The sequence below is a fragment of the Prionailurus viverrinus genome, chromosome C2, assembly GCF_022837055.1.
Source record: "Prionailurus viverrinus isolate Anna chromosome C2, UM_Priviv_1.0, whole genome shotgun sequence".
Taxonomy (NCBI): domain Eukaryota; kingdom Metazoa; phylum Chordata; class Mammalia; order Carnivora; family Felidae; genus Prionailurus; species Prionailurus viverrinus.
In genome coordinates, this window is record NC_062569.1 from 125,035,853 (window position 1) to 125,063,207 (window position 27,355).

Here is a 27,355-nt window from a genome sequence, read left to right on the forward strand (position 1 = left end):
CCTGCTCACATTCTGTCTCTCTCTCCCTCAAAACTGAATAAACTTAAAAAAAATTTTTTTTTTAAAGTCCTTAATATGTTAGCTCTGTTCTATAATCTTTATCTCACTAGTCTTCTTTCTGGGCTTTACAACCCTATTTATTTCCAAATCTTAAATCCTAAATTTCATGTGAGTAATACTAACTTTGAAGGATTATTAATGACATTTCCTATTTCAGAATTTCCTTGACCTATTGATTTAGAGCATTATTTGGTAGTCCATAAACTTAATTTAATCTAGAAAATCACTCACAAAGCTAGGAGTAGAGCACAACTGAACATACCTACTGAACCAGGCAGTTGTTTTGAATATAGTCCCTAAGCCAGTAGCATCAACATCACCTGGGAACTTGTTGGAAATACAAAGTATTAGGCCATACTTCAAATCTACTGAATCAAAAACACTGTTTTAATAAACCCAGGTAATTCTAGTTATGAGCTAAAGTTTGAGAACCACCGAATCACTGAACTGCAAAACTCGCAAAGTTAGTTCTGTGCTTGATAGAGCAGCAAATAATTGTCCAATGTGGTAATAGGATATTTTTGGTCCTATCCTGAGGCCTACATAGGGATACAAACCATTTGCTTAAATAAAGTTGATTCCATCTTGTGTACTCCGAATATAAACCTTGCAAGATTAAAATGAGAAAAGTTTGAGTAATCTGGTTCTAAAACTATCTCTGGTGTGGCTTAGAATCATGAATCATTCTTGTTGTTGCTATTATTTTCAGTTATGTTTAGGAATAAAGTCTCCTGACTCATTTCACAAAAGGAAATATTTTCCTAAAATTTGTCTTCCAGCCTCTGTTATTTTTGCGTTCTGTATTTTTGTGAAGCAAATTCAATTTACAAATAAAATATTCAATTTTATTTAAAGTTTTATATTGGTCATTTGATATTTACTTTTTATTTATTTACTTTTAATTTTATTTATTTATTTTAATTTTTTAATTAATTTATTTTTAATTTGTGTACTTTCACAGTTGGTTCCTTCAGTTATTCCTAGATGTACCTTAATGTTGGTTCCTTCTTTCTTAACTAAGTGTCAGGTCCAAATCCATTTTTTTTATTATTCTTTTTCTTGGCCTTAGATCTATTTCTGGAGAAAAGCATCTTATTAGCTATTTTGGAATACCCATTTTAGGGAGTAACAGTCTTTCACATGCGTGTTATAGTATGGAAGTGGGAAGTATTATTGGTGTCCATGTTTCCAATGGAAAAGAAGCCACACTAATGAAGGAGATGCGTGAGGAAAATTCAGGGCTAACAATAATTGGAGAAAGAGTCAAGAAAATGACAGACTCATCTGACTCAGTGGTGTGGCGCAAGAGGGATTTGTGTGGAGAATTGTCTGATGAAAACATCTCAAGTTGTTTCATGCATGCATGCTTTGTAAACTTTCCTCTCTTTCCCATATGAAATGTTTAGATATATTCTACATTGCTTATGGTGGTTGGTGGCATGGATTTTCTTTGGGGGCATATGTGAAGATGCTCTAAATTTTGCTTTGAAGGGTGGGTTTGGCAAGAAAAATGTAACTGCAATAAAATAAGCACCTGAGTTTCCATGAGTTGGAGGGGTGCTAATAACATGAAACCCTTGAAGATGACAGAACAAGTTTTTTTTTTTTTCACAATGTAGAAATACAAATAATCAGCATGTGCTTTAGAAGATTTATATCTCTAAGAGACTATATAAGGAAAATGTGTATCAGTAAAAGTATTTTTCTTTATACAAATATTAATACTTGTTTAATGAGATCTTAAAACTTAAGTGAGTGCAAGTTGAAGAACTAGTTCATTGGAAATTCAAAAAGTAATATTCAAAAGCACGTTGATTTTCACATTACTAAAAACAGCTTTTACATAAATCTGCATTTGTAAATTACCCATATAATTGAAGATTCACTTTCAAAATTATAAAATCTTATTTGTAGTTGAGTTTTTAGTGACTCTCCATTGTAAATTCTATTATTCATTTTGATGTACTCTTACTTAATTTAACTTTTTCTTCAGATATGACTGTCATTCTGAACACTAATTTTGAGTTTGGCATTGAGCGGGGCCGATATTAAGCATTCAGTTCATATTTAAGGAATGAATGAATGAACTAATGAACTGTACCCTTTATTTTCAGATCTAACTAACCAGGAAAAGATCTGCTGCTTGTCTTAAGTTTATTAATTGTCTTAAGTGATTAGCTTAAAAAGAAATTCAGTAAATGTGTGAAGTGTTACAGTACCCAGATATTCATATTTCAAGCTTTTTTTTTTCCCGAATTATGCCCTGAATTCTTTGCTTTGGTAAAGGAATGTCACACTGTATGTAGGTCAGATGGATTTGAGATTTTAAGAACAGGAAACTATAAGAACACAGAGCCTGTTGAGCTGTTTTTTTTAATTATAAACGACCTTAAGACATTTTCAGAATGTCTTCATGATGAGAAGTAGGGAAATGTTTAGAAAGATCTTTATTTAAACACTGTTTCTTACACCCACTGTATCCCCAACCAACATTCAGACTGGCTGGAGGTGAGATATTTAGAACTGTTGTGGTGAAAGCGTTGGTGTTGTAGAGAAGGAAATCATGGAAAAAAACAAGCTTCCTGATGTTTTTATTACCTTCTTCATTGAGAATCTAATGTCCTAGCACCACAGTGCATGGCATCACAGTGCTGTTTATTTTTTTTTTTTTTTAGAACTATGAAATAATTTAGATAGAAACAAATAGGACCTACCTTAAGATATAGAATGTTACAGATATTATTGAAGCTTCCTGTGTTCACTTTCCTTTACCCAGTGGAAATCCCCCGTAGAATTTGATGTTTAACATTCTCATTTTCCTTTTGATATTTTTTTATATGCACATGTATCTATAAATGTTATATAATACTCTTCTGTGTATTTTTGAACTTCATTTAAATGGTATTCTTCCATACCATTTTAAAATTAATTTCTATGCTTTATTTGCAATATATATTTGCTCTGTTCCATTTAGTTTATATTGTTGTATAGCATTTCATTGTTTAATTATAACAACATATTTACTCATTCTATATCTGACTTACATTTTGATAGCTTCCATTTTTTGCTATTCTAAACAGTTCTTCACTGAACATTTGTGAACGCTATCTCATGCATATTTCTCTAAGCTATTACCTAGGTGGGGGTAGGATTGCTGGACTTTTAAGTGAACGTATCTTCAACTTTGCTGTATAATGCCAAGTTGTTTATCAATTTATACTCTCAGTTGCAGCATTATTTTATATCCTTGCTGACTATCTGTTATTTTCAAACTCTTAAGTTTTGCTAATCCGGTGGGTGGTAAATGGCGTCTCACTGTTCTTTTAATTTGTGTTTCCCTAATTATGAGTGAGCTTGAGCATTATTACATGTTTCTTGGCCTGTTGTGTGTCCTCTGCTGAGTGTTTTTGTCATTTTTATAGACATTTAGAGAGTTATAGACATTTTTCTTATACTTTGGATGTTCTCTTTTTCTTGGTATATTCATTATAAATGTATTCTCCCAGTTGGCAGTTTGTCTTGTCATTCTGTCTATCCATCCGTCTGTGAAGATACATTTATAATTTTTTTTTTCAACGTTTATTTATTTTTGGGACAGAGAGAGACAGAGCATGAACGGGGGAGGGGCAGAGAGAGAGGGAGACACAGAATCGGAAACAGGCTCCAGGCTCTGAGCCACCAGCCCAGAGCCTGACGCGGGGCTCGAACTCACGGACCGCGAGATCGTGACCTGGCTGAAGTCGGACGCTTAACCGACTGTGCCACCCAGGCGCCCCGATACATTTATAATTTTGCTGGTTGAATTTATCAGGCTTGTTCTTAATGTTTTTTTTTTTTTTTTTTTTTTTTTTTTTGTATATTGTTTAAAAAAAAAAAAACAGTTTTTAAACCTGAGATTATAAATATATTTTTCTGTATTTTCTTGTAAGCATTTTGCAGTTTTGCCTATCATGTTGAAATATCAATCCGTGCTCAAATGATTCTTGGGCATAATATTAGGTAGAGATCTATTTTTCTTTTTTTTTTTTTTTCTTAAGGATAGCCAATTGTCCCAGTACCACTTACTGAACAGTGTGTCCTTTACTTACTGATTTTGTTTCCATGTGTGCATGGGTCTGTTGTTGTTCATTTTGACTTTCTTCCAGGATCAGCAATCTACCTTTCTTCTGCCCCCTATATTTTACAACCTTTTAAACTTAATTCTGTCATACACTTGTGGATTTTGATATATGTAATATGATTTTAATTATTTTTCATCATTTTTATTCTGCTATAATATGTATCTTGTCTAATCACCAAGAATGCATTTCTGTTTTTTCATGTTAACTCCCTTTGTTGATGGTTTTTCTTAGAAAAGATCCCATCATTTTCTTTTACATTCTATTTATTGATAGAATTGGAAGAACAATTGAAAAAGTTGTAATCTTTAATTTTAAGATGCAAAAGGGAAACTTTCAAATACATTCCTTAAAAATAAATTAAAAATAACCTACTTTTTTCTAAAAGGTTAGTAGAGTATTTTGCTTAACACCTTAGAAAACTTAACATTTTTTAGGCAATTTAATTCTGTACAAGTAGGCAGCATATTATGCTTTGTTTGAAACCCATTAAATATTAGTCTTACCATGCTGTTGCTAACTGATCTTCTTTATTTTTTTTTTAGATGATTGGAATCCATTTTCATATCCATACAAGAAACTGGATTATGGAAAGTGGGAGCTTTATATCCCACCAAAGCAGAATAAATCTCAACTTGTACCTCATGGATCCAAATTAAAGGTACTTTCTACCCTCCTGTTTTTATGTGAACTTACTTTCTTTTTGTTCTGTTTTCAAAGTTTGATTGAAAATATTAGAATGTAAACTGATGCATGATAATTATGGGAGAAACAGTCTAAATATTCAAATAGAGGAAAATTTATGAGAAGTCATCAACACATTGTGTTATATTGGAACTGTATGTTTGGTAAGGTACTAAACTTATTAACTATTATTATCAACTTTGGAAACTATATATAAGGAGTGATTGAGTAATTACAGAAGTCTAACTTGAAAAAAAGAAAATTTGATACAAAAATGAAAACTGTCTTCAAAGCAGCAAATGTAGAGAATTTTTACCTGTAAAGAGAGTCTTGATAAAATTGATTTTATGATGAGCCACATGAATGTGGGAGGCAATCCTGTGTGTTGGAGATCTATGCATTTGGGGGACATGATTTTCCTGGTGGTTCTTCTTTCTGGTCTTGAACATCAAGGCTCTTGTTTCTCCTGTTCTTCTGTATTAAGGTTACCTGGATTGGCCTAGGGACCTCCTTGTCAGAGACAGACTGAGTGTCCTCCACATACCCACTGCTTTGCCTAACTGTATGTTTCTGTATTCAGGGTTTACAGAACCCACACAGCTCTCCTCTCTTGTCACCTCAAGGGAAGCTGGAAGGATGGGTCTGATAGCCTGGATTACAGATTTCAGGCATTTGGTTATATAACTCCTCTAACATTTACTTGAGTTTATCCCATGCTAATAAAATTATACAATGTTTCCATGTCCCCTTATTTCTTTCCCTTCTTTGGACATATGATTGCATTCAAAGCATTTATCATGACAAATCCTATGACTAAATTATTATTTTTATTGGTGTTCATTATTTAACAATATTAACTCAGTTAAAGTAAAACCAAAATGTATTGTGTAGTTGTTTTGCAGTTTTGTTTTGTTTTGGTTTGGTTTTTTGGTCGTCTTTTTATTTTATTTCTCTTACAAATCATGAAATTGTAAGTATATCAGAAAATTACTGAAATATTGCCACACATAATATAGTTACCAGAAGAGTGTATTGCCTAGAATAAAGAGACTTTTTAACATGGGATAGCAGCCAAGGTTCTTCTTAATCTATAGTGAAAAGGAGACAAAGTAGCTACTGTACACAATAAGAGGGATTTACATTTAATATAAATAATCCCTTCCAAGTCAGTATAAACTCCACAAGAATAGGGGCCTATGCTGTTTTGTTTCCTAATACTGTCTATTCTTAATTCTTGGAACAGTGCTTGGCACAGAGCAAGCACTCAAGAAGTATTTATTAAATATTAGAGCCACTTTTAGGCCCAGTCCTTGAAAGAATAAGCCAAAGAGCTTGATTCCTGTATAGTTATGTGGCCTGATTTTAGAAAACTCTGAGGCAAGGCAACTGTTATACTGGTGTCATTGTCACTTTAGGTCCTATGGACATTTGTTTTTTTTATTTTTAAGAACTGAACTTAATTTTTTTTCCTTTTTAAATTTGTTGGCCTCTTAAATTTGAAAACTTTATGAGTTCTGACACCTTACCTACTTCTTGTGTTAAATGGTGACTGAATTAATTTTGACAAGTCGTTTTTATACATGGAGAAAAGTAATTGATTACCAAGAATGAATGATTATTGATACATACAAGCAATAAATAGTAAACATTTGCCTTTCCCATCCAGCTCCAAATCCGTTATACTTTTTGCTATGATCTGAATGTCTGTATCCTCCCAAGAAAACATATGTTGAAATCCTAATGCTTGATGTGATGGTACTAGTCAGTAGGGCTTTGGAGGTGCTTCAGTCATGAGGGGGCAGCCCTCTGAATGGGATTACTGCCCTTATGAAAGGGGCTCCAGAGAGATCCGTAGTCCTTCCATCATGTGAAGATGTAGGAAGTCTGCAACCCTAAAGACGACCCTCACTTGTCCAGCCTGACACCCTGATCTCAAACTTCCAACTTCCAGAACTGTGAGGATTCTATTTCTCTTAGGTGTAGGCCACCCAGTCTGTGGTATTTTGCTATAGCAGCCGAAGCAGGTTAGGATGCTTTGTCCAGGATGCTATGTACTATACTATTCTTTCAAAAATTTAATTGACTTTGATGAGATGAAATGATCCTATGATTTAAAAAAAAACAAAAAACAAAAAACAAAAAACAAAACAATTGTAGAGGTACCTGGGTGGCTCAGTCAGTTAAGCATTGGACTCTTGATTTTAGCTCAGGTCATGATCTCCTGGTTCATGGGTTCAAACCCTTGTCGGTCTCTGAACTGTCGGCACAGAGCCTGCTTGGGATTCTCTGTCTCCCTGTCTCTCTGCCCCTGCGTTGCTTGTGTGCACATGCTCTCTGTGTGTCTCTCTCTCAAAAATAAATAAATAAAAGTAGCTTTTACCTTTTCACTTGGCTTTGAAAATCAGCATCTAATGTAAATAAATGTTCAACAAGTATCAAGTAAACTGTTGTGGAATCTTTCTTCATTATTATTCTCTTAAAATTTCAGTGAAGATAATTAACTGGAAATTTAGGTCCAAAATATTACTCATAGTATTTAGATGTTTCAAATGGTGAGGAAACATTTAGATGGTGTTATAATGTCAATATGGTGATATAATTAGTTTTTTATTTATGGGAAATGATGTATCAAATTTTCTTTGGAGGAGGGGTTAAGTTCTCTATTAAAAATCAACTAACTTGAGGTTTTTGGCCTTTCTATCTGAAGTATCCCTAGATAGTCTAACTTGGTAATTAAAATTCTTGTTTTAAATTGAACTTGAAAATTTATTTCAGTTCACAAGGGATTGACCTTTATAACTCACTTGAGGATGTTTCTCTTATGAATTATCTGGTAACCATTAACAAAAAAGAAATGTTACCTACCATTGAGATAATAGCTTTGTTTTCTCTGTAAAACATTTTTCAATTGAATGCTTTGGAAGAAAATACTAACTGCTTATGTGGTCATGTAAATGTCTCCTTTCTATGTTTGTGAATTTACCAAATAGAAAATATTTAAATATATATATATAAGGCTGGGGCGCCTGGGTGACTCAGTCAGTTGAGCGTCCAACTTCAGCTCAGGTCATGATCTCACAGTCCATGAGTTCGAGCCCCACGTCGGGCTCTGTGCTGACAGCTCAGAGCCTGGAGCCTGCTTCAGATGCTGTGTCTCCTTCTCTCTCTGCACCTCCCCTGCTCATACTCTGTCTCTCTCTCTCTCTCTCAAAAATAAATAAACATTACAAAAAATTTAAAAAAAAATAATATAAGGCTAATTAAACTTTCAAGACTCTAGAGATATAAGGAAAGAGTAGAAGACTGCATTCCTGAACAATGTTTTTTGTTTGTTTGTTTATTTTTCCAAAAGGCTGTTTTCAAAGTTGAGCATACAGGGGATTCACTCCAGAGTTCAAAGGAGAGTGGGATGAGGGGGCCTAGTAGCATCCAAAGTAACAGCCAGGTAACAACCCTGCCTAAGCCATAAGGAATAAGGAATCAGTTACTGGAACACAGAAAAAGAGTTGGCCATCTTGAGAGAAGCACTGAGCTTTGGTGAGACACATAGTGTATCCATGGCAACCTTACAGGGAAGGAGCCAGGGAATAAGGAAACAAATATGCTCATGTCTCATTCTTCTCCTTCTCTCTGACCTCTTAACTGGGGCTACACATTGACCAAACCCAATGAGAAACCAGTATTCTGGAGAATATGGTCCACATGAGTCAGCATCCTGGGGCAGAGAGCTAGGTGAGAAGTGGATCTGTCCATACTAGTAAAAAGTAGTTCAGGAGGTCAGTAAAGACCTCAGATCAAGAAAAAATAAGAGATCAGGGAAAGTAATTCTGGAAGGTGGGTTCCAGTGAAGAATTCTTGTTCTTTTCTTCTGATTCCCATTTTCTTTTCTCATTCCTTTTTTTTTTAATTAAGAAAAAATTATTTTTGAGAGAGAGAGTGAGCGAGCACATGCGCAAGTGTTAGAGGGTCAGAGAAAGGGGGACATAGGATCCAAATCAGACTCTGTGGACAGCAGCCAGCCTGATGTGCGGCTTGAACTCATGAACCACGATATTATGACCTGAGCCACTGAAGTCAGACACTTAACTGAGCCACAGGGGTGCCCCTTCTTTTCTCATTCTAATTAATGCTCAAATGACTAGCAATGGCAATGAGAATTGTCTTCTCATTTTTTAGTGTTTAGGATGTTTGTGTATTTTAACTTTTCCTTCCCAGTCCGTTACAAAATGAACTAGAACAGAAGTTTCTTGATCCTAGACCTTTAATATTTTCAGAGGATTCATGTGTTATTTAGCTTGGGATGTCAGAACAAAATACCATACACTGTGTGGCTTAACCAAAAGAATTTTATTTTCTCACAGTTCTGGAGGCTGGAAGTTCAGATCTGGGTTGGGTTCTGATGGAAGTTCTTTTCCTGGCTTGCATTTGACTGCCTTCTTGCTGTGTCCTCACATGGCTTTAATCCCATCATCGGGACCCCATGCCATGACCTCATTTAAACCTAATTATCTCCCAAATGCTCCATCTTTCAATACTATCACAGTGGGGATTAGGGTTCCAACATGTGAGGTTAGAGGGGAGCACAATTCTAAGCAGATCATAATGCTTTTCTAATTATATTAAGATGTTACGCAATGATTGGTAGGGGAATAAAACCCAACACCTATATTTGCAGTTTTCTTAGATAAGACACAATGAAAAAAAAAGAGATTGCTTTACATTCATATTTAATTTTATCCTCATAAAGTAATAACATGTGAGAAGGTATTGTTATTATATTCTTATTTCCTACATAAGTACACTCACCTGTGGGTTTGAATTTAGGCTTGTCTCACAGTAAAGCCCATGCTTTTAACCATTATTTTACAATGCCTGTTAGGCTAAGGGTTCACAGAGAAAAGAAGGAAAAAAAAAAAGTGATACACAGGAAATAAAACTGGAGTCTCAGATTTATCAAATCATCTTATACTATATTTGTATTTGCTTTTTTTGTGTGGAAACTATTATCCCCAATTTCAGGATGCTGTGAAAGAGAGTATTGAAGTGATCTTCTCTAAGAATAGAAAGGAGATACGTAATTTGTAGAAGGTTTGGGTTTTAGGGGGTAAAATATAAGATTTGTTAAGTAAAGTGAAACTAATAATTGAGATCTGGAATGAGTTTACTAGACAGAAGGATGCCATTGAGTATGGGGCAAGGGTGTGGTGTGAAATTAGTGAAAAATTAGTGAAAAATTTTTTGTATCTGAATATTTGCTTAAGAAGGAAGTGTTCATTTGTGCATGAATGCTCACCACTGCATTATTCAAATAGCCAAAAAGTAGAAATGTCCATCAACTTATCTACAGACGATGGTATATCATGAAGTACTAAAACATGAATGAACCTTGAAAATGCTATGCTCAGTGAAAGAAGCCAGTCACAAAAGCCAAATTTTGTATGGTTTTGTTTTTATGAGCATCCAGAATAGACAAAAACGTAGAGACAGAATGTAGATTAGTGGTTGCCAAGAGCTGGGAGAGAATGGGGGTTGACTGCTAAGGAGTATACGGTTTCCTTTTAATGTGATGGAAATGTTCTGCAGTTAAGTCATGGTGATGTTTGCATACCATGAAACCTTGTGAATATACTAAAAACCACTGAATACTTTAAAGGGGTGAATGTGAATTATTTATCAGATACAATAAAAAAAAATGTATTTATTAGTCTTTGTCCCAGTTCTTGGCATACAACTCCTAAAATCCTTGGGTGGGGGTGGGGGAGGGAAGAAGGTAAATCTCATAAAGACTTTACCTTTCATTTCTGGAATATTTTCTTGCGTTATTTCTTTACCAATTTCCTTGTCCCCACAGTCTTTGTTCACTGTTTCAGGAATTTCTAATTCCTGGATATTGAGTCTCCTAAGTTTTCTTATCTTTTTCTGTCAAGTTGCCTATCATTTTGTCTTTCTGTTCCACTTGGAGTAATTACTTTAGCTTTCAACTACTTTCATTTTAATAATCACATTTTTAACATTTCTAGTAACATGTTTTTGTTCCCTCCCTTTTTCATAAATTCTGTTATTGTTAAATATCCAAATATACTTTTATCTTTTTGATAATATTAGATACTTTATTTTATTTTTTCCTTGAGTATACTTGTATCTTTTTAATAATATTAGATATTTTGTTTTATTTTTTTCCTCAAGTTTGCTTCTTCCTGACTTTCTTCTCTTATTTTTTTTTCCCCCTAGATATTATTTTCTTGGGTTTCTTTTAGTCTCTGTCTTTCATTTTGCAGGCTGTTTCCAAATGCCTGGTGATCCATGGCTATATAATCATATTTTAGAATGAGGCAGGAAAAAACTTTTGAAAATTCTGTGCACATGAACAGAGCTTTATTCATTGTAAGCTTCACTATTGGGTAGTAAGAAAGTGAGGCAGCCTTTAAATTGTTAACAGTAAGTGGTTTTTCTATGAGATCTCCCACCCCTCCTCACCCCTTAACCAAAGATGAATCTTCCAGTCCCCTACAGGGGGGGTGGATGGAAGGGGTGTGGAGTGTACCTGGTTCTTGGCATTCATGGATGAAGACAGGGAAAGTGGAGGAGGGTTCCACCTTGAAAGATGCTACTGAGACAATCTTCCTACTTTCAGTATGTGAGTCAGTTCTGTCATCTGCTGTGCTCATTGTTTCTGGAGACTTCCTAGTTCATTGTTTTTTAAAGCATGAACCTCTAGTCTCCTGTTTGAGGGGTAAGAGGTGGTGTTTTGGAGGGATATACATTTATCTGTACAGGTTAGGGAGGTGTGCTCCAGAGCCCACGGCCCCCTTATTTAACACTGCATCTTACTTTCTTCCATAGTATTAGTAGCCCACAGATGCCAAGTCTCCTAGAGGTGCTGTGAAGCAAGCTGACCAGCTGTATTCAGGTTCTTCTTCTGCAATACCCCATTTTAATTTTTTGCCTTGGTTTTTAACCCTTAAGCTACTTTCTGTCTTTCAAAGTTTTGTTGAAATTACTGGTCTCTTGTTGCCTCCTTCTCTTTTAATACTTTTTGTGTTGCTTTGCTGTGATTTCAACAGGCATTTGTTAGGCTTGTCATTTTTAATTCATACCTCTAAACACCCTTTTTTAAATTAAAGAGGAATACAGTACCTCTGCTGGATAGAACAATATTTTATAATTCTGGGGCCTTGGGGTCATTATATTCTCATGGTGTGCCATGATTATAAGATTTTGGTCAAACTGATTATTTCTTGCTTGTGATGTCTTTACATATTATTATACATGATAAAGATTTTCCTCTTTATGACCCACAGAAAATCCTCTACTCACTTCATTTGTTACCTGGTTCAACTTAATCAACCTTTAAGAACCTGAAACATCTAATTTGTGAGAGAATGCATAGTTAGAATTAGGTACTCCTTCCCTTACCACAAAGATTCTAATTCTTTGTGTTTTCAAAATACAATATGAATGTTAATAAACCTAAATAGCATACCAGGACATGGTCTTCCTCTGTAGATGAGAATAAAGACTTGCTAATTGATTCATTTTTCTTTTCTTTTTTTTCCCTGAAGTTCTCTAAAATGTTGATAGAAAACACAAAATAAATGTGTAAATTTCCAGAGGAGTCTATTTGCCCGTCTAAAGACTAACTCTGCTTGCCTAGAGCAGATGGGTGAAGTAGAAAGTGGGAGTGTTTTTTTCTACTTTGAGTTTGTTCCACATTAATTTCTTTATCAAATTTTGCTCTTTCTCTTTCTTAATATATTAGTTAACATATATTTTGTTTCATGTTTTCTGCACATGACGTATTGTAGTGTCTTTCCAGATGTATGCGGAGAGACAAATGATAAAATGCCTGCACCTTGAGTTTATTGTCCATTTTGAGAAAACTCTCCATTAATAAGTGGGTGGGCTTGAGCATTCTGTGGCTGGGAAGGAAGTAGAGGAATATGCTTATATTTTTTTGAGATGGTCGTGGCAGTAAAAGAGGAGTAAGTAAATGGCATATATGGTTGTTTCTCTTTTTTTCTTTGTTAGTGGTTTAGTTCTGTTCATTTTTGGCTAAATATTAATGGGGCAAAGAAGGAACCCAAGAGAGAACATGACAGGGAGAGAGGACAAAGAGTTAGAGATAAATTTGGGGGGAAGTGGACAGATGGAGAAGAATAAAGGTCACAGGTTTAATAGTCAGGGAATGATTATGGGAAGAGATGCATTTTAAGTTTGGGCTTGTGGGAGTTAATAGATGCAGATTAATGAATAGTTGTCTGGGGTCAATTAGAGAATAAAAGTATGTAAAGTCAAGCAAGATTTAGCAGGAATTAGCAGTTCTATATAGGAGACAGTGACCAGTTTGATGAGAATATCATATGTATAGGGAGACTTAAAAAAAAAAAAATGGAGAATCTCTTTGAGGAGATTATACATTGAAAATGTGCAGGATAACATAACTGCTAAACTTTTTTGCTTTTTTTTCTTTAATTCTGCTTTTTTTAAAAATCCATTTCTTAAAAATCTCAATAATTTTTGGGGGGCAACTGGGTGGCTCAGTTGGTTAAGCATCCAACTTCAGCTCAGGTCATGATCTCACGGTTTGTGAGTTCGAGCCCCACATTGGGCTCTGTGCTGACAGCTCAGAGCCTGGAGCCTGTTCTAGATTCTGTCTTCCTTTCTCTCTGCCCCTCCCCCACTCACACTCTGTCTCTGTCTCTCAAAAATAAATAAACATTTAAAAAATTTTTTTAAAATCTCAATTTTTAATAATGACCAACTTACTCTTTAAATCTGCCGCCCCCCATTTTGACCACTAGTGATCTTATTTTTCCCTCATAAATATTCATATTCTCTCTTCTATAACGTGTAAAAATAACTTCATTTTCAATTAACAAAAATTTGCCACTATTAGTGGACCCTGAATATTTTCTCTTTTTTCTCTTGTATGGTAAGGATTCCTAGAAAGAAGCACATACTGCCATATGCATGTGCTCTTTCCAGATCCCCACATCCCCTTCATTGGTTTCTATCCTCCCTTACTCTTAATAATAAAAAATAAAATAGTACAAATAACTGGGTGGTGGCACATTTAAACTTAAGACCTATGAATGAAGCAATGTAAATCTCCTCTACCATTAGAAATAATTTGAACTGTATATTTGTATCAGTATTTCATATAAATTGATGTGAGTTTCAAGTGTGTCATGATGTATGATAGGGTCTCAATCTTCTGCAGTTTCTGAGGGATCATTTCTAGTTATTCTGTTGGAAAAAAATACATCCATTTGCTGTATGCTACCTGCCAACTCAAAACTTGTCATAAGTAATTGTTTTTGTAGTTTACTTGTTAACACTTTTTTCCTAAGCACATTCCATAGAAATTATTTCAGCCATGGCTTGAGGTCTTATGTATTTTATATTCGTTAAGGATTAAAATTTCCTTATGGATATATAAATTCAGAGTTGTTTAGATGAACCTAAGGGAAGGTGGGGGGAAAGAGGGAAGCAAACCATAAGAGACTCTTAACTATAGAGAACAAACAGGGTTGATGGAGAGGAGGTGGGTGGTGGGATGGGCCAAATAGCTGATGGGTATTAAGGAGGGCACTTATGTGTTATATGTAAGTGATGAATCATGAAATTCTATTCCTGAAACCAATATTATGCTATATATTAACTAACTAGAACTTAAATAAAATTTTGAAAAAAAAATAGAATCGAAGTGGTTTGCTTTTAGCGTGTTGAAGACATTGATGCAGTTCTCTTATATCCAGTGTTACTGATAAAAATCTTGATTATTTTATTCTCATTCCTGTGCATGTAATTGGCCTTTTATCCTGGTAGTCACTTAGATTTCTTCTATATCCTTGCTATTGTAAAAATGCCACTACCATCTACGTTAACACATGGTTTTATTTCTTACTCTTTTCCTGAAATGGTCTTATCCTTGTAACTCATCTTCTTCGTGGTTCTCATTTTTTCCTCAGTGCATTTTCATATTATAGCTACAGTCATCATTCTAAGAGTTTAAATCTGCTCATATTATCTGCTTTAAACTTGTGATGAACTCTGCCAGTCCTTGATTTGGTTATAGCCTGGATTTTTTTTTTTTTTAATTTTTTTTTTTTCAACGTTTATTTATTTTTGGGACAGAGAGAGACAGAGCATGAACGGGGGAGGGGCAGAGAGAGAGGGAGACACAGAATCGGAAACAGGCTCCAGGCTCCAAGCCATCAGCCCAGAGCCTGACGCGGGGCTCGAACTCACGGACCGCGAGATCGTGACCTGGCTGAAGTCGGACGCTTAACCGACTGCGCCACCCAGGCGCCCCTATAGCCTGGATTTTTATACTGTGTCTAGAAGCTGACCTGGGGAGTTTTCAGATTCCCCAGTACTCACTTGAAATAAGGAGATCCTTTCTCTGTTTTATAGTTGTGCTCCCATGTATGATTATGTTTAATAGCTTTTCTGTTTTGAGAGAATTGAACAATACTGGTCTCTAGTTTAAATTCTGTACTCCTTAGCTTGACATACAAGGCCCTCCATGTCCTGGCCTCTGGTTTTATCTCATGATTATTCCCCCTTTTCTCTTGTCTGTCAGAAAACTTAAAATTAAGTGAAACATACAATGGCAATAACCATCCAACTCCAGAGTCCTACACCATTATCTCACCTCCTTGCCCTCCAGCCTTTCTCTCCTCCTGACCATTTTCTTTTCTTTCTTTCTTTCTTTCTTTTTTTTACATTTGTTTATTTTTGAAAGATAGAAAGAGAGACAGAGCACAAGTCGGGGAGATGCAGAGAGAGAATGAGACACAGAATCTGAAACAGGGTCCAGGCTCTGAACTGTCAGCACAGAGCCTGACGCAGGGCTCGAACCCACGAACCATGAGATCATGACCTGAACTGAAGTCGGACGCTTTACCCACTGAGACACTCAAGCGCCCCTCTCCTTTGGACCATTTTAATTGTAACTGCTGATTCTTTCTTTTTCATTTTGTTTTTAATTATTACATATTTTTTTAATTTTAAGTTTTTTTTTCTCCTGTTTTAGAAGTAAGAAAAAATTAAATGTATATAAATTTGTGAATTAGGGCTTCAAATTATTTCAGGTCAAGACCCAAAATGTTGTTTTAACATTTTACATCACCTGTGAGTAAACAGATGGTGCCCAAATCTTTTTCCTTATTGTTCAGAACCAGTTAGGAGGCTACAAAATGGATTTACTATGGGATGTGCCAGAGGTCCGAATATTTAGACGAGTACTACGAAAAGGGAAAAGTCCAGTTATGGGATAATGTCACTCTTATTGTACCCCAAACTAATCATTCTATGTTATTTCTCTCCTGGTGAGACACTCTCGTCTCTGTTTTAGACATTTTCCTCATTGAAAACTTTTTCTAACCTTGAGGAATATTTACTTTTGATACAATGAAATAGAAATGTGGGATGTACTATTACTGTATCTCTGTCTATTTTGCTTAAGCTATAATAAATTATCAAACCAGTTCTGTTTTCTTTTTTAGATATGTAGATGAAATCTTACTACAGCTTGTTTGCATTAAGCCTGATTTCTGTGCATTGGAGTTTTCCATGGCGGGATGAGGAGCAGCGTGGATGATGTAGTTTTGTTTTCCCTTTTCATTTTCAAGCTAAAGCCCTGTAGAGGACGAGGTGGTTGGTGAGATGTTACTGGCAGTACAGGGATTGCTTTCTGAAGTCATTATGAATTAACAGCTAATGGGTAGCGTTCTTTGGTAGCTCGTTTATAATTGAGTGCAGATAGATGAAAATCAAACACAAAGGGAACTCAATTTTATCATTAATTTTGACTTTGTTTAACGGATGATTTCTGGGCACCACAGCAGCCTTTCTAATTTGTCTGTGTATGATGAAGAAACTAATCATACACAGCTCAGAGAACAAATAACATACGTTTTCCCAAAAAGGTCACCTTCAGAGACAAGCACAAGAGAAAGAATCTTATAAACCTGTTGATTTTTTTTCATTTTCTCCTATGTTTTACTCTTCCTTCTAAGAATTCACTATGTAAAACAATTATTTCTTAATTTAATATATTCATTGATTGATTGTAAAGAATTTATAGCCTAAGCTAGGCTATAAATATAATCAGTTTGTTTCTTTATAAAAAGATTCCTTTATTTATTTTATAGAACTTACTGTGTGCCAGGTGTTAAACACTTTATAAATATTAACTCATTCATTTCTCATAGCAGCCCTATCAGGAATGTCCTATAATCATTATTCCCATTTTTCAGATGAGGAAAATGAGGCACAAAGAGATTACATAACTTGCCCAGTTACATAGCTAGCTGATAGTTGGTACAGCTGGGATTCAAACCCAGGAAGGCTGACTGTAGAGGTTATGTTCTTAACCATTATGCTGTGCTGCTATAATTTACTAGTTTAATTATAATTCCTGTGACTGCTTGAGAACTTTACTTAAAAATACTACCAAGCATAACCCTTGGCTTTAATAATAAACCTTTGCAAATTCTGATATGTTTTTACAGTACATGTTTTTCTATGAGCAAGTGGCAATGACTGTAATAAATTTGGGAGAACAAAAAAAACCAATCATATCTTTTTTTAATTGTTAGGAACATTCAATAGAACTTATGCTTTTAGTCATATACATGTATTTGTATATAATATATACATTTCAAGTTAGGTATTTTTAAAAAAATTTTTTTAACATTTATTTATTGTTGAGAGACAGAGAGACACAGAGCATGAGCAGGGTAGGGGTAGAGAGAGGGGGAGACATAGAATCTGAAGTAGGCTCCAGGCTCTGAGCTGTCAGCACAGAGCCCGATACAGGGCTCGAACTCACAAACTGCAAGATCATGACCTGAGCCGAAGTCATTGGCCCAACCAACTGAGCCACCCAGGGGCCCTGCAAGTTAGGTATTTGATGGAATCATGACTACTAATAGATGACATCATGATATCAATGTGAGGGCAGCTTACAATGAAGATTTTCAAAGGAAGATAGGCACACAAATTGAAACGGTTTCATCTTATGATGTTGCTAGCCACTGGGTACATATGTATGCGTGCACGTGTGTGTGTGTGTGTGTGTGTGTGTGTGTGTGTGTGTGTGTGTTGGTAGGTGTGTGTGTAGTTGGTTTTATAGCTATGTAAGCCAAAACATTCTAAAGTAAGGTGGATTTTACTTTGTCCTTTTTAAATCTAGACTAGTCCTATACCTGGTGTGAACATACATCCAAGTCATACCTCTCTGGCTAGACCTGTCAGCTTGGGCTCTGATGAAGGGACAAGTTTCAGAAAGCAAGGATCTGGTGGTTGGGTGAGACTATACATGGTACCTGGAAGGCCATCAGTGTCGTTATAGAGTCAAAAAACAAAGAGACTAATATATCTACCAAGAAAAGCTGAGGATAGAGCATGAAAGAAACCCAGTCGTTTATAAAGCTGGTGTGGGTAGACAGAGGATGGTTGGAGAAGTCTGTAATTAATGTGGTTAAAGAAACAGAATAAGGTGTGACGTGAGCCGGCTATGGTGAGTGAGGTTCCACCATGCTGTTGCTTTTTATTTATTTATTTTTAATTGTAATGTGTTTTGCTGGCCCAGCACTACACTGGGTTGACTTTATTAAGGTTTGGTTCAGTGGGATATAGGAATCTTTCTCAGCTATCATATTAGGTAAGATATTGGTTATTTGGCTTTGCCAAGCACCAAGATAGCAGTGTCTTAATCAAAATAGATGATTTCATTTCTCTTTAAAGTAAGAGTTCAGGTCAGTAGGTGTTCTATGGATAGTCTGTGATGGGTTTCCTTGTTACATCCTTTCGGTCTTCTGTTGCCAGGTGTGTTACTCACACGATAAAAAATATTTGCCATCTCTCTGTTTCCCACAGAAAGAGGAAAACAGGTCAAGGCATTCCCATTTAAGGTTGTGAACACATCATTTCTATACACATCCCTTTGGTCAGATCTTAGTTTCGTTGGCCATCCTAGCTACAAGGAATGTTGGAAAATGTGGTTTTAGCTTGAGAGCCATTTGTCCAGCTAAAATGCAGCAGGTTCTGTCTTCAAGAAAAAAATGGAGGATTGATTTTGCAATGCAATTAGCATTTACTGTCATAGCCATTTAAAAGGAACTTTTTAAGGAAATGGGAGAATTAAACTTGTGCTAGAAACTTTTATTTATTATCTTATTTTATTTTAGTTTTTACTTTTTATTTTTTTATACTTCCCAGATCAACTGTAAATAATGTTATCCTTTAAGACTTAAAAAAAATTTTAAAACTTTCATGAGTTCAATCATTATAATTTAGAAAAAGAATGGTGTTCTTAATAGTAAAAAAAGAATTTAGAGGGTACAACTGATAATAATATACACTCAAGGATATAACTACTATTAATAGTGTACAACTATAATGACATACTTTAGATCATTGTAAACTCCAACATTAAACAAATAAAGTGAAAGTAAAATCCTAAAGCGATCTGGAATTTGTTAGACAATACTATGTGGGGCTTAAAATGTTTCCACTTTTTGAAGGATGTCCAAATTATCATGAATTGTTAGTCTCACTTTTAATGCTGTGCTATTTTTAATTTGACAACAACTTCTGCACAAGAGTAGGATTTTAATGAAAACACTGCATGTAAATATAGCAGTGTGGGATGTAAAAGCATACTGAGCAGATTTTCCAACTGGGCAGCAACCAGGCTCTAACCTCGTTTTCTCGAATAGCAAAATTGAGCATGTAAGCTGACTGCCTCTATAATGGAGGATTCATAGGACAGCTGGATGGGTACATTTGCGATACCTACAATTTAAGCTTTAAGAAGAATCATTTTCCTTCCCTTTTTAACAAACCTAAATAGGTATTGGCTCTAATCATTTCTTTTTTGTTTTGGTGGTGAGCACTTTTAAATATACATATTGAATTCATCCTTTTCTGAAATAAATTTATAGGAACATCAGATTAGAAGGAAAATGTATGAGTCAGCCTTTATCTGTAAAATTATTGTAGTTAATGAAAGGACTTAAATTTTTTTTTACATAGTGTTAGAGCTTTAGAAAGAAAACTGCTTTTTAGAACTGGTAAATTGGTTAAACATTTTATTATTTTTTTTTAAAGGTCAAGTTTTTTTTTTTTAATTTAATACTGGTTAAATATTTTAAAGGCAACCATTAGTAAACTGAATCTTAGTAAAGAAAGAGTTATAGTCTTAAATTGATCTACTAAAAGATATTTAAGGGAAAAATCATAAAATAGGACAGAAACACTTTAAAATGGTTCATTTGTACCCATGAGAGGATATTTTATTTTTGTATTTTAAGTTTATTTATTTATTTTGAGAGAGAGAGAAAGAAAGTGAGAGAAAGAGAGAGAGTAGGGGAGGGGCAAAGAGAGAGGGAGAGAGAGAATCCCAAGCAGGCTCCATACTGTTAGCACAGAGCCCCATGTGGGGCTTGACTACCATGAGATCATGACCTGAGCTGAGATCAAGAGTTGGACACTTAACTGACTGAGCCACCCGGGTGCCCTGAGAGAATATTTTAAAGAAAAATAATTTTGGTGATTTCAGTACCCTCCTAGGAGACCTGTTAGCCTACTGGCCTCTCAGTTCCTTCACCTCCTCTGCTCAGTGGTCTTACCCCTTTCTCAACTCACTCCCCTCAATTGCATGGCTGTCAGTGGGTGGGTACCATGGTGATCACACTGCAAATACTGTCTCCCCCCATAAACTCTCCACTCCCCAATTCCATGCCATCTACCTGCCATGTTCACAACAACCTGTGTAACAGTACCCTAAAGCACTGGTTCTCAAATGTTAGCATGGGCTTGTAAAAAGACACTGCCCAGGGTGTCTGATTCAGTAGATCTGAGATGAACTTGACGATTTGCAATGGCCAAGTTCCCAGATGATGCCAGTGCTGCTAGTGTGAGGCCCACACTGAGAACTGCTCAAAGGACTCTGTTACTGTGTAGCATTTGCCTCTAGTTGATATTGCTTTAAAAAACAGGATTGCATCCTCAAATCTTATTTCTTTGTCTTTCTTTTTTTGGGTTTGTTTGTAGATCTCAAAGTCCCCTAAAAAATGTGATTTTTTTTGGATTAGTTATATACACTGTTTTAATTATGATTTTGAAGAATATGGGCAAGGGGCGATAAGAGAGTGCTTGAACAGGATTTATATTTTATTTTGTTGAGCAGGGAAACTCTCCATTAAATCCCTATTTTCTTACTACCCAAAGTATGCTCTTTCACTGCTCCACGTCAAATGACGCTAATTGGTGACACTTATATAATCACGGTTGTAGAATTCCTCAGCCATTTTCCCATAATATAAGATTAGGACGTATGGATTCATGTAGTTACTTTATATTAAGCCAGTGCTGGGAGCCCTGCTGTAGCAGTTTTCTTAAAAGCAAAGCATCTGGGAGGAAGTTGGAATAACTAAGTCAGTGTTTACTAAGAGTTCATTTACTATTTTGTTAACTAGGTGTCATGATGAATTATTTTATATAGAGGTGGGATAAAGGACTTTGAAATATATAAGTTTATTATATGCCATTTATGGCTTTGAGCAAGTTACAGATCTGAGCCGTTTGGGTATTCCCAAGTTTGCATTAAAAAAAATGTAACTTGTATTTCAAAAATTTTTCACATAAATGGTACTCAAGTAGATGTCAGTTTTCTGGGTTTTTTTTTCGTATTTATAATAAATAGGAAATATGGTGATTGTTTTTATTCTCTTAAGGTACATATTTAATTATTTAAATTTTTGTCCTTTCATAATCCATCTATAGAACAAATCATCTTTTTGAGTATACTGCCCAATAACATTATTCATCATAGTACCATGTCTCACCTGAATATCCAAATACATCTGCGTCCTGATACCACGTGACATTACTCCTGTGAACTCTGCCTATTAGATGGTTCGGGCTTTACATCCATGCCAGTACTACCTTTATTTCAGAGGATAAATTTCTCCATGTTCTCTTGAGTCATGGTAAAAGCATAATGCACATAAATATGGACTCCAGCCAGACTGCTTGTGTTCACTTGCTGTTTCCAGCACCTACTAATGGCGGTACCTTCAGCTAATCATTCTTATATCTCAGTTCCTTCCCCTAAACTGGGATTAATAATAGTACCCCATAGACTTGATGAGGGTATAAAAGCATTTACAACAATGCTTGGTACTAAGTTAATTCTCTGTAACATCGGCTATGTATTTTGCATGCAAGTGCTCAGAGCCATATTTCAGTAATCAACATCTTTGCAGATTTTGTGAGTGCAGGCCAAATATTTTATAAATCTAAAATAAAGCAATACCTGATGAGTCTGTAAATCAGCATTGTTCTTCCTCCTTACAAAATGCTCTGTTTCCTGAGATTCAGCTGTTGTGTTCATGGGCTCACCCACCAATGTCTAAAAATTCATGAGTGTTTGTAAAAGGCGCGTGCTTTGCCCAGCACTTATTCCTATAAAGGATTTTATGTGCTTTTTGAGCATTCATTTTATTCAAAGTTTACATTTTAAGAATCTTGAAACTATGTATAAAATCTCTGTACAACTTTAAAAGAAATCTTAATGAAATGTTATGGGAGAGATCAAGGAGACGGTGAGACCAAAATGAAACTACCACAGTGAAGATGGATAGAGAATCCTTAATGAAGAAAGGAACCATTGGAAATGAGAAAAGCTAGTTGTTTTGAAACTAATCAAATACAAGGACTGGATGTGAATGATCAATAAGATCTAATCAATGTGAAAAAGCATATCATAGGAAATGTATTAAACTGTGAGCACTGGAATGAATTTGGATACTGTTCTCATATTGCACACACGTTTTTGTCCATTCGATAACCAAGAGAGCCTTTCATATTTCGGTGAAGACAATTCCCTTAGTCTTTTCAGTGACCTCTAACAAGTCACAAGAACAAATTTGGCTGTTTCTGCTTTTATAACTCCTGAAGATTATCAACTATATATTGACTTGACATGTAGTACAATATTTTTTTGTGTTTTATGTAATTGTCCAAACATAACTACACTGAAATTTGCCTAAAAATATAAAAGTTGTCTTAATTTATCATAACTTAAAAGTAATATACAGATAAAGCAAATTTCTTAGGCTAATGAGTAATGAGGAATGTATTCTAAAAGGAAGATGCCTTTGCAAAAGGATCTTTAGCTTTAATGTGATTCAAATTTATTAAACAGTAGTTCACACATGTAAATTGTATACTTACCAAGCAAATGTTTGCTTTACTTTAAGTGCTTTATATTGTTTGTAAATGATCCTTACTTGTTTATGAGAAGACTTCTAGTAGACTTACATGTAGGATACTAATTAAAATTAGACTAAACTCTGAAAATAACAAATACTTGAAAATAGGGATTTTTATAATTTAGACTTATTAGGCAGCCCTGTTTTGCTGGCCTAATTAGCTAAAAAACATTTTTATCTAGAAGAGTAAATAATGAGATTAATATAGTTTAACTTTTTAGTTCTGGATTTTAACAGTGCTTGTGTTCTTCTGGGCTAGGGTGGGGGATGAGGAAAGGTAAACTTATACATAAACACAAAGTATTTTCATACATAAACATTCATATAGCATATACAGTCTTTAAGTCGCTTACTATTAGCAAAAAAAAATCTCTGAATATATTGTGAAAATACATATATCTTTCAGTTACATGTATGAATCAAAACTATCTAAGTGAGGTAAATCTGATGAGATTCAAGTATACAGTTGACATTTAATATAAGGACACAAGCTAATTTTTTCAGTTGTGGGGCAGAATAATCTTCCAGTCTCCTTATCATTCTCAAAGGGTCTGCCATACTCCTGGTACCCTAAAACTGTAAACTTAAAGTTCTTTTATTTCTTGTTTTCTATTACTGTCACATTCAATCAGATGAGAAATTTAGCTGATTCTACCTATGTGGGATTTCTGGATTATTGTTCCTTTTCACTTGTAGCTTGGGCCTTTATTGCCTTTTGTCTGAATTACTTCAGTGGCTTTCCCTTTCCACCACAGCAGACAGTAGTTTTCAAAGATAGCTTTGTATCACTATCACAGAGGAAGAGGGATGTGTATTTTTAAACAGCTTCGGATGATTTTGGTGGGTGGCAAGTTTGGAACTACAGACCTTTTAGAAGTAACTTTGGGCTGGGGTCAGTCAGGCACTTTGGGTATTGTTTCACTATTAGTAATTAGCTATTTGATTTTATATTTGGTTCCCCAGTTTATTTGCTCAATATATTTTACCAGCCCCACCTAATGACTTTGTGAAGATACGTTTAAAAGATAAAAATGATCTAATGATCTGTCATTATTATTTATATCATACTATTGGTTTCTGAAGGATTACTTAGGAAACATAAGTACTTTTTTAGCTGTTACTCAATCCTAAACTCTTCAGTATGGCATTTCAATTTTCTTCATTAGTTAATTAATTGTTGCTGTTTTAAACTTTCTTGTGTTCAGCTTGCCAGTTTTTTATTTGGAGGTTTGTGTAATCTTCTAGAATCACATTTTGTTATTCTCATTGAATTTGTTTCCACCTTTGAATATCTATTTTATTTTATTCATTTCCTTTTATTCATTTCCTATTTTATTTTATTCATTTCCATTTCCATGGCCCATTTTCTTTGTTTCTGCCTTTCCACATCCATTTCCTCCTTCAAAATGGCTTAGAAGTCCCTGCTTTAATGAAATAACCCTTATGAGTAAACACCTATTTACATAACCTCAGAACTTACAGATTCTGCTTTTATTACTCTCATTATCCTGTTATTCTCTATTTATCTGTATACATGTAAACCTGTGTGTGCACATACACACAGTATTACTTTCTCTTTGTAATGAGCATCCTAGAGCTTGCAAACAAGAAGGAAACTTTGAGGTCATCTTCGTCAAACATGCTTGATTTAGTTAGGAAAATTGAATTTCAGAGAAGTTATAACTTGCCCAAAATCATGCACCTCTTCATGTTAGTAAGTTCTGTGCCTACAAAATACCAGCTCATACTCATCATAAAATAGATTGTCTGTTGTTGCTTAAAGTATAAATAAGAAAATATTATCAGTATGGTTACTTTTATTTACAGTATGTTTCCTGACTGTGAATAGTCTTCTAATGGATACCATTCTTCCTTTATGAGTTTAAATTGTTAGAGTATTTTAGTTGGAATTTTGAAAAGTATTATTTGAGTATTCAGTATGTTAAAGGTACTATTTTAAGCATTTTATTTGCTTAATAGCTTGTTCTGGTGTATAGACCTTATTTAATAGGCCTATGAGGTATAGATACTATAATTATTCCCAGTTTTAGCTGAAGAAAGTGGATGTTAGCTGGATTAAGTTTCTTGTCCAATGTCATAAGTGGCTGAAACAATAATCAAACCGAAATGTTAATTTTCTAGTCTCTCCTCTGCAATATACTGACTAATGTTGAAGTTAGGAGAGCGATAGTAATCAGCTAGCTCAAACTTTATTTTAATTGTGTGGAAACTTGGTGATTTGGCCACATGCTGATCAAGAGAAACAAACCATTTATTTTTAACTGTAATTAGAAAGTGGATAAAATAAAGAAATATGGTAAATAGCATTCTGAATAAATAGGTGCCCTGTTTTCAAATGTTTTTACTTACTTGCATTTCTTATTTGAATGTATATGTGTGTGTATAACCTGGAACAAATTCACATTCTTTTTAGAATGTATTTTTTTTTTTTCAGAAAGGGATACTGTTGCTGTTATCAAGTTGAATATCTGCGATTTAATGCTAATATCGTTTCTGACATCACTGTCATGTCTTCTTGGTTATAATATAACTCAAATATTTTTTTACTTTGAGTTTTTTAATTCATTGGCTGATTTTATTTTTCTTGATTTAGAAACTAGGTTATAAACTAGGTTCTTCTTTTTATTTTTTTTCAAAAGATGCAGTGCCTTTTTTAAAGATTTGATTTAATTTATAAAGTAAATTTTGTGAACATTGTTTTCAGTAAGAAGCCCCCAGGTACAGCATTTAATGTTCATATTTTTAATAACAACTACAGGAAACAGCATTCTGTCTCTGGTTCTTCTGAATAATAAATCTTATTTTCAAATAACAATAAGAACTCACAATTTTTATTAACTATAACATCTGTGGTCTCTGAATTTGTGTTTTTTCAAATTACAGACAGTATAAGATTTCTGTCTTGTTTTTATTCTACAAAAACCTCTTATGGAGAGTTTCATAAGAGAGTTGGAACAGCTTCCATTTTATTATTGTGGATCATGATATTTTTCATGGATTTAACTGTGCTCTTTAGGCAATTAAAATCATAAGGCTAAAATAAACACATAATTTAAAGTTTTTTCTTAAAATTATTTAAGTAACTCAATAAGTTGTGTCTTTGAATATATCATTTATGTATCAAATAGATACATTTGTGGCAAATGGAGTTATATCTCCCTCTTTTGGAAAGTTAAGGCATGGCATTTAATTGTAATTAAATTATTCTTTATAGATTTTCAGTTTACAAAATTTTCTGAGCATATAGCTGTAAAAATAATATTTTTCTTTGGAATAGTTTTCTTTGGGGATTTTATAACATTAATAAAAAAGTTAAACTTCTGTTTGCACATGCACATATATTTATTTGTTTAAGCTTGAGAACTATAGACCATTTGATGATATGTGTTTGCATCCAGGGAAACTTTATTTTCATATTTGAAATGTTTTCATTTTTACTTAGAGAGTTGATTTTACTTTTTTGTTAAAGCAAAATTATTAAACATGATTTATAATGTCTGTTAAGAAACAGAACTTAAAACAACAAGAAATGGAGAAAGAAAACAGCAAAATCACTCATCTCCTACCGTCTACTGTTTTAGGTTTTGTGGGTGTTGTTTCTGATCTGTTTCTAGGCATTTATAAGCTGTCTTTCTGCTTGTCACTCTGCTTCTCTGTATTTATATGCTTTGCATTATCATAAATAGATGATTATTCCATGCTTATTGTTTTCCAATTTCCTTCTCCTTTCCCCCACTTAACCCCCCCCCCCATTCAATATATCTTACAAATCTGAGAAGGTACATTAGTATTTTTCTGACTTGAATCAACTCTATACCCATATTAATGAAGTGATGCCTAAAGCTAGAAATTAATAGCATTCTACCTTGGCATAACAAACTATCATAAAAAAATAAAAACTTATTAATATACTTAATATATGTCACACAAATCTGTATGGGTTAATAGCTAACCTAATTTTATAATAATTTTGTGTTTTTTTGTGCTTCACTAAAATGAAGACTTTACCTTCACTACCATTGTTTACAAGAACATTTTCTTTTTTCTATACTCTTTTCTGTCTGTATCAGCACCTTAGGAAGTGCTCTGACTTAACCTGTAAATTGTTCACCAGTGCTGAGTATCTTGGTGGATATGGTCTTAGATTTTGTTTTGTACTCCTTCGAAACTCTGCCTACAAAATAT

The 27,355-nt window shown here is 34.4% G+C and overlaps 1 protein-coding gene across 1 annotated transcript in view; it reads left to right on the forward strand.

Moving 5' to 3' along the window:
- Positions 1-27,355, forward strand: part of GBE1 (1,4-alpha-glucan branching enzyme 1) — a 266,770-nt gene that overhangs the window by 82,246 nt on the left and 157,169 nt on the right. The window contains exon 3 of the mRNA XM_047875374.1: positions 4,724-4,839. Within this exon, the coding sequence (XP_047731330.1) occupies positions 4,724-4,839 (116 nt within the window). The remainder of the gene's footprint in view (positions 1-4,723; positions 4,840-27,355) is intronic.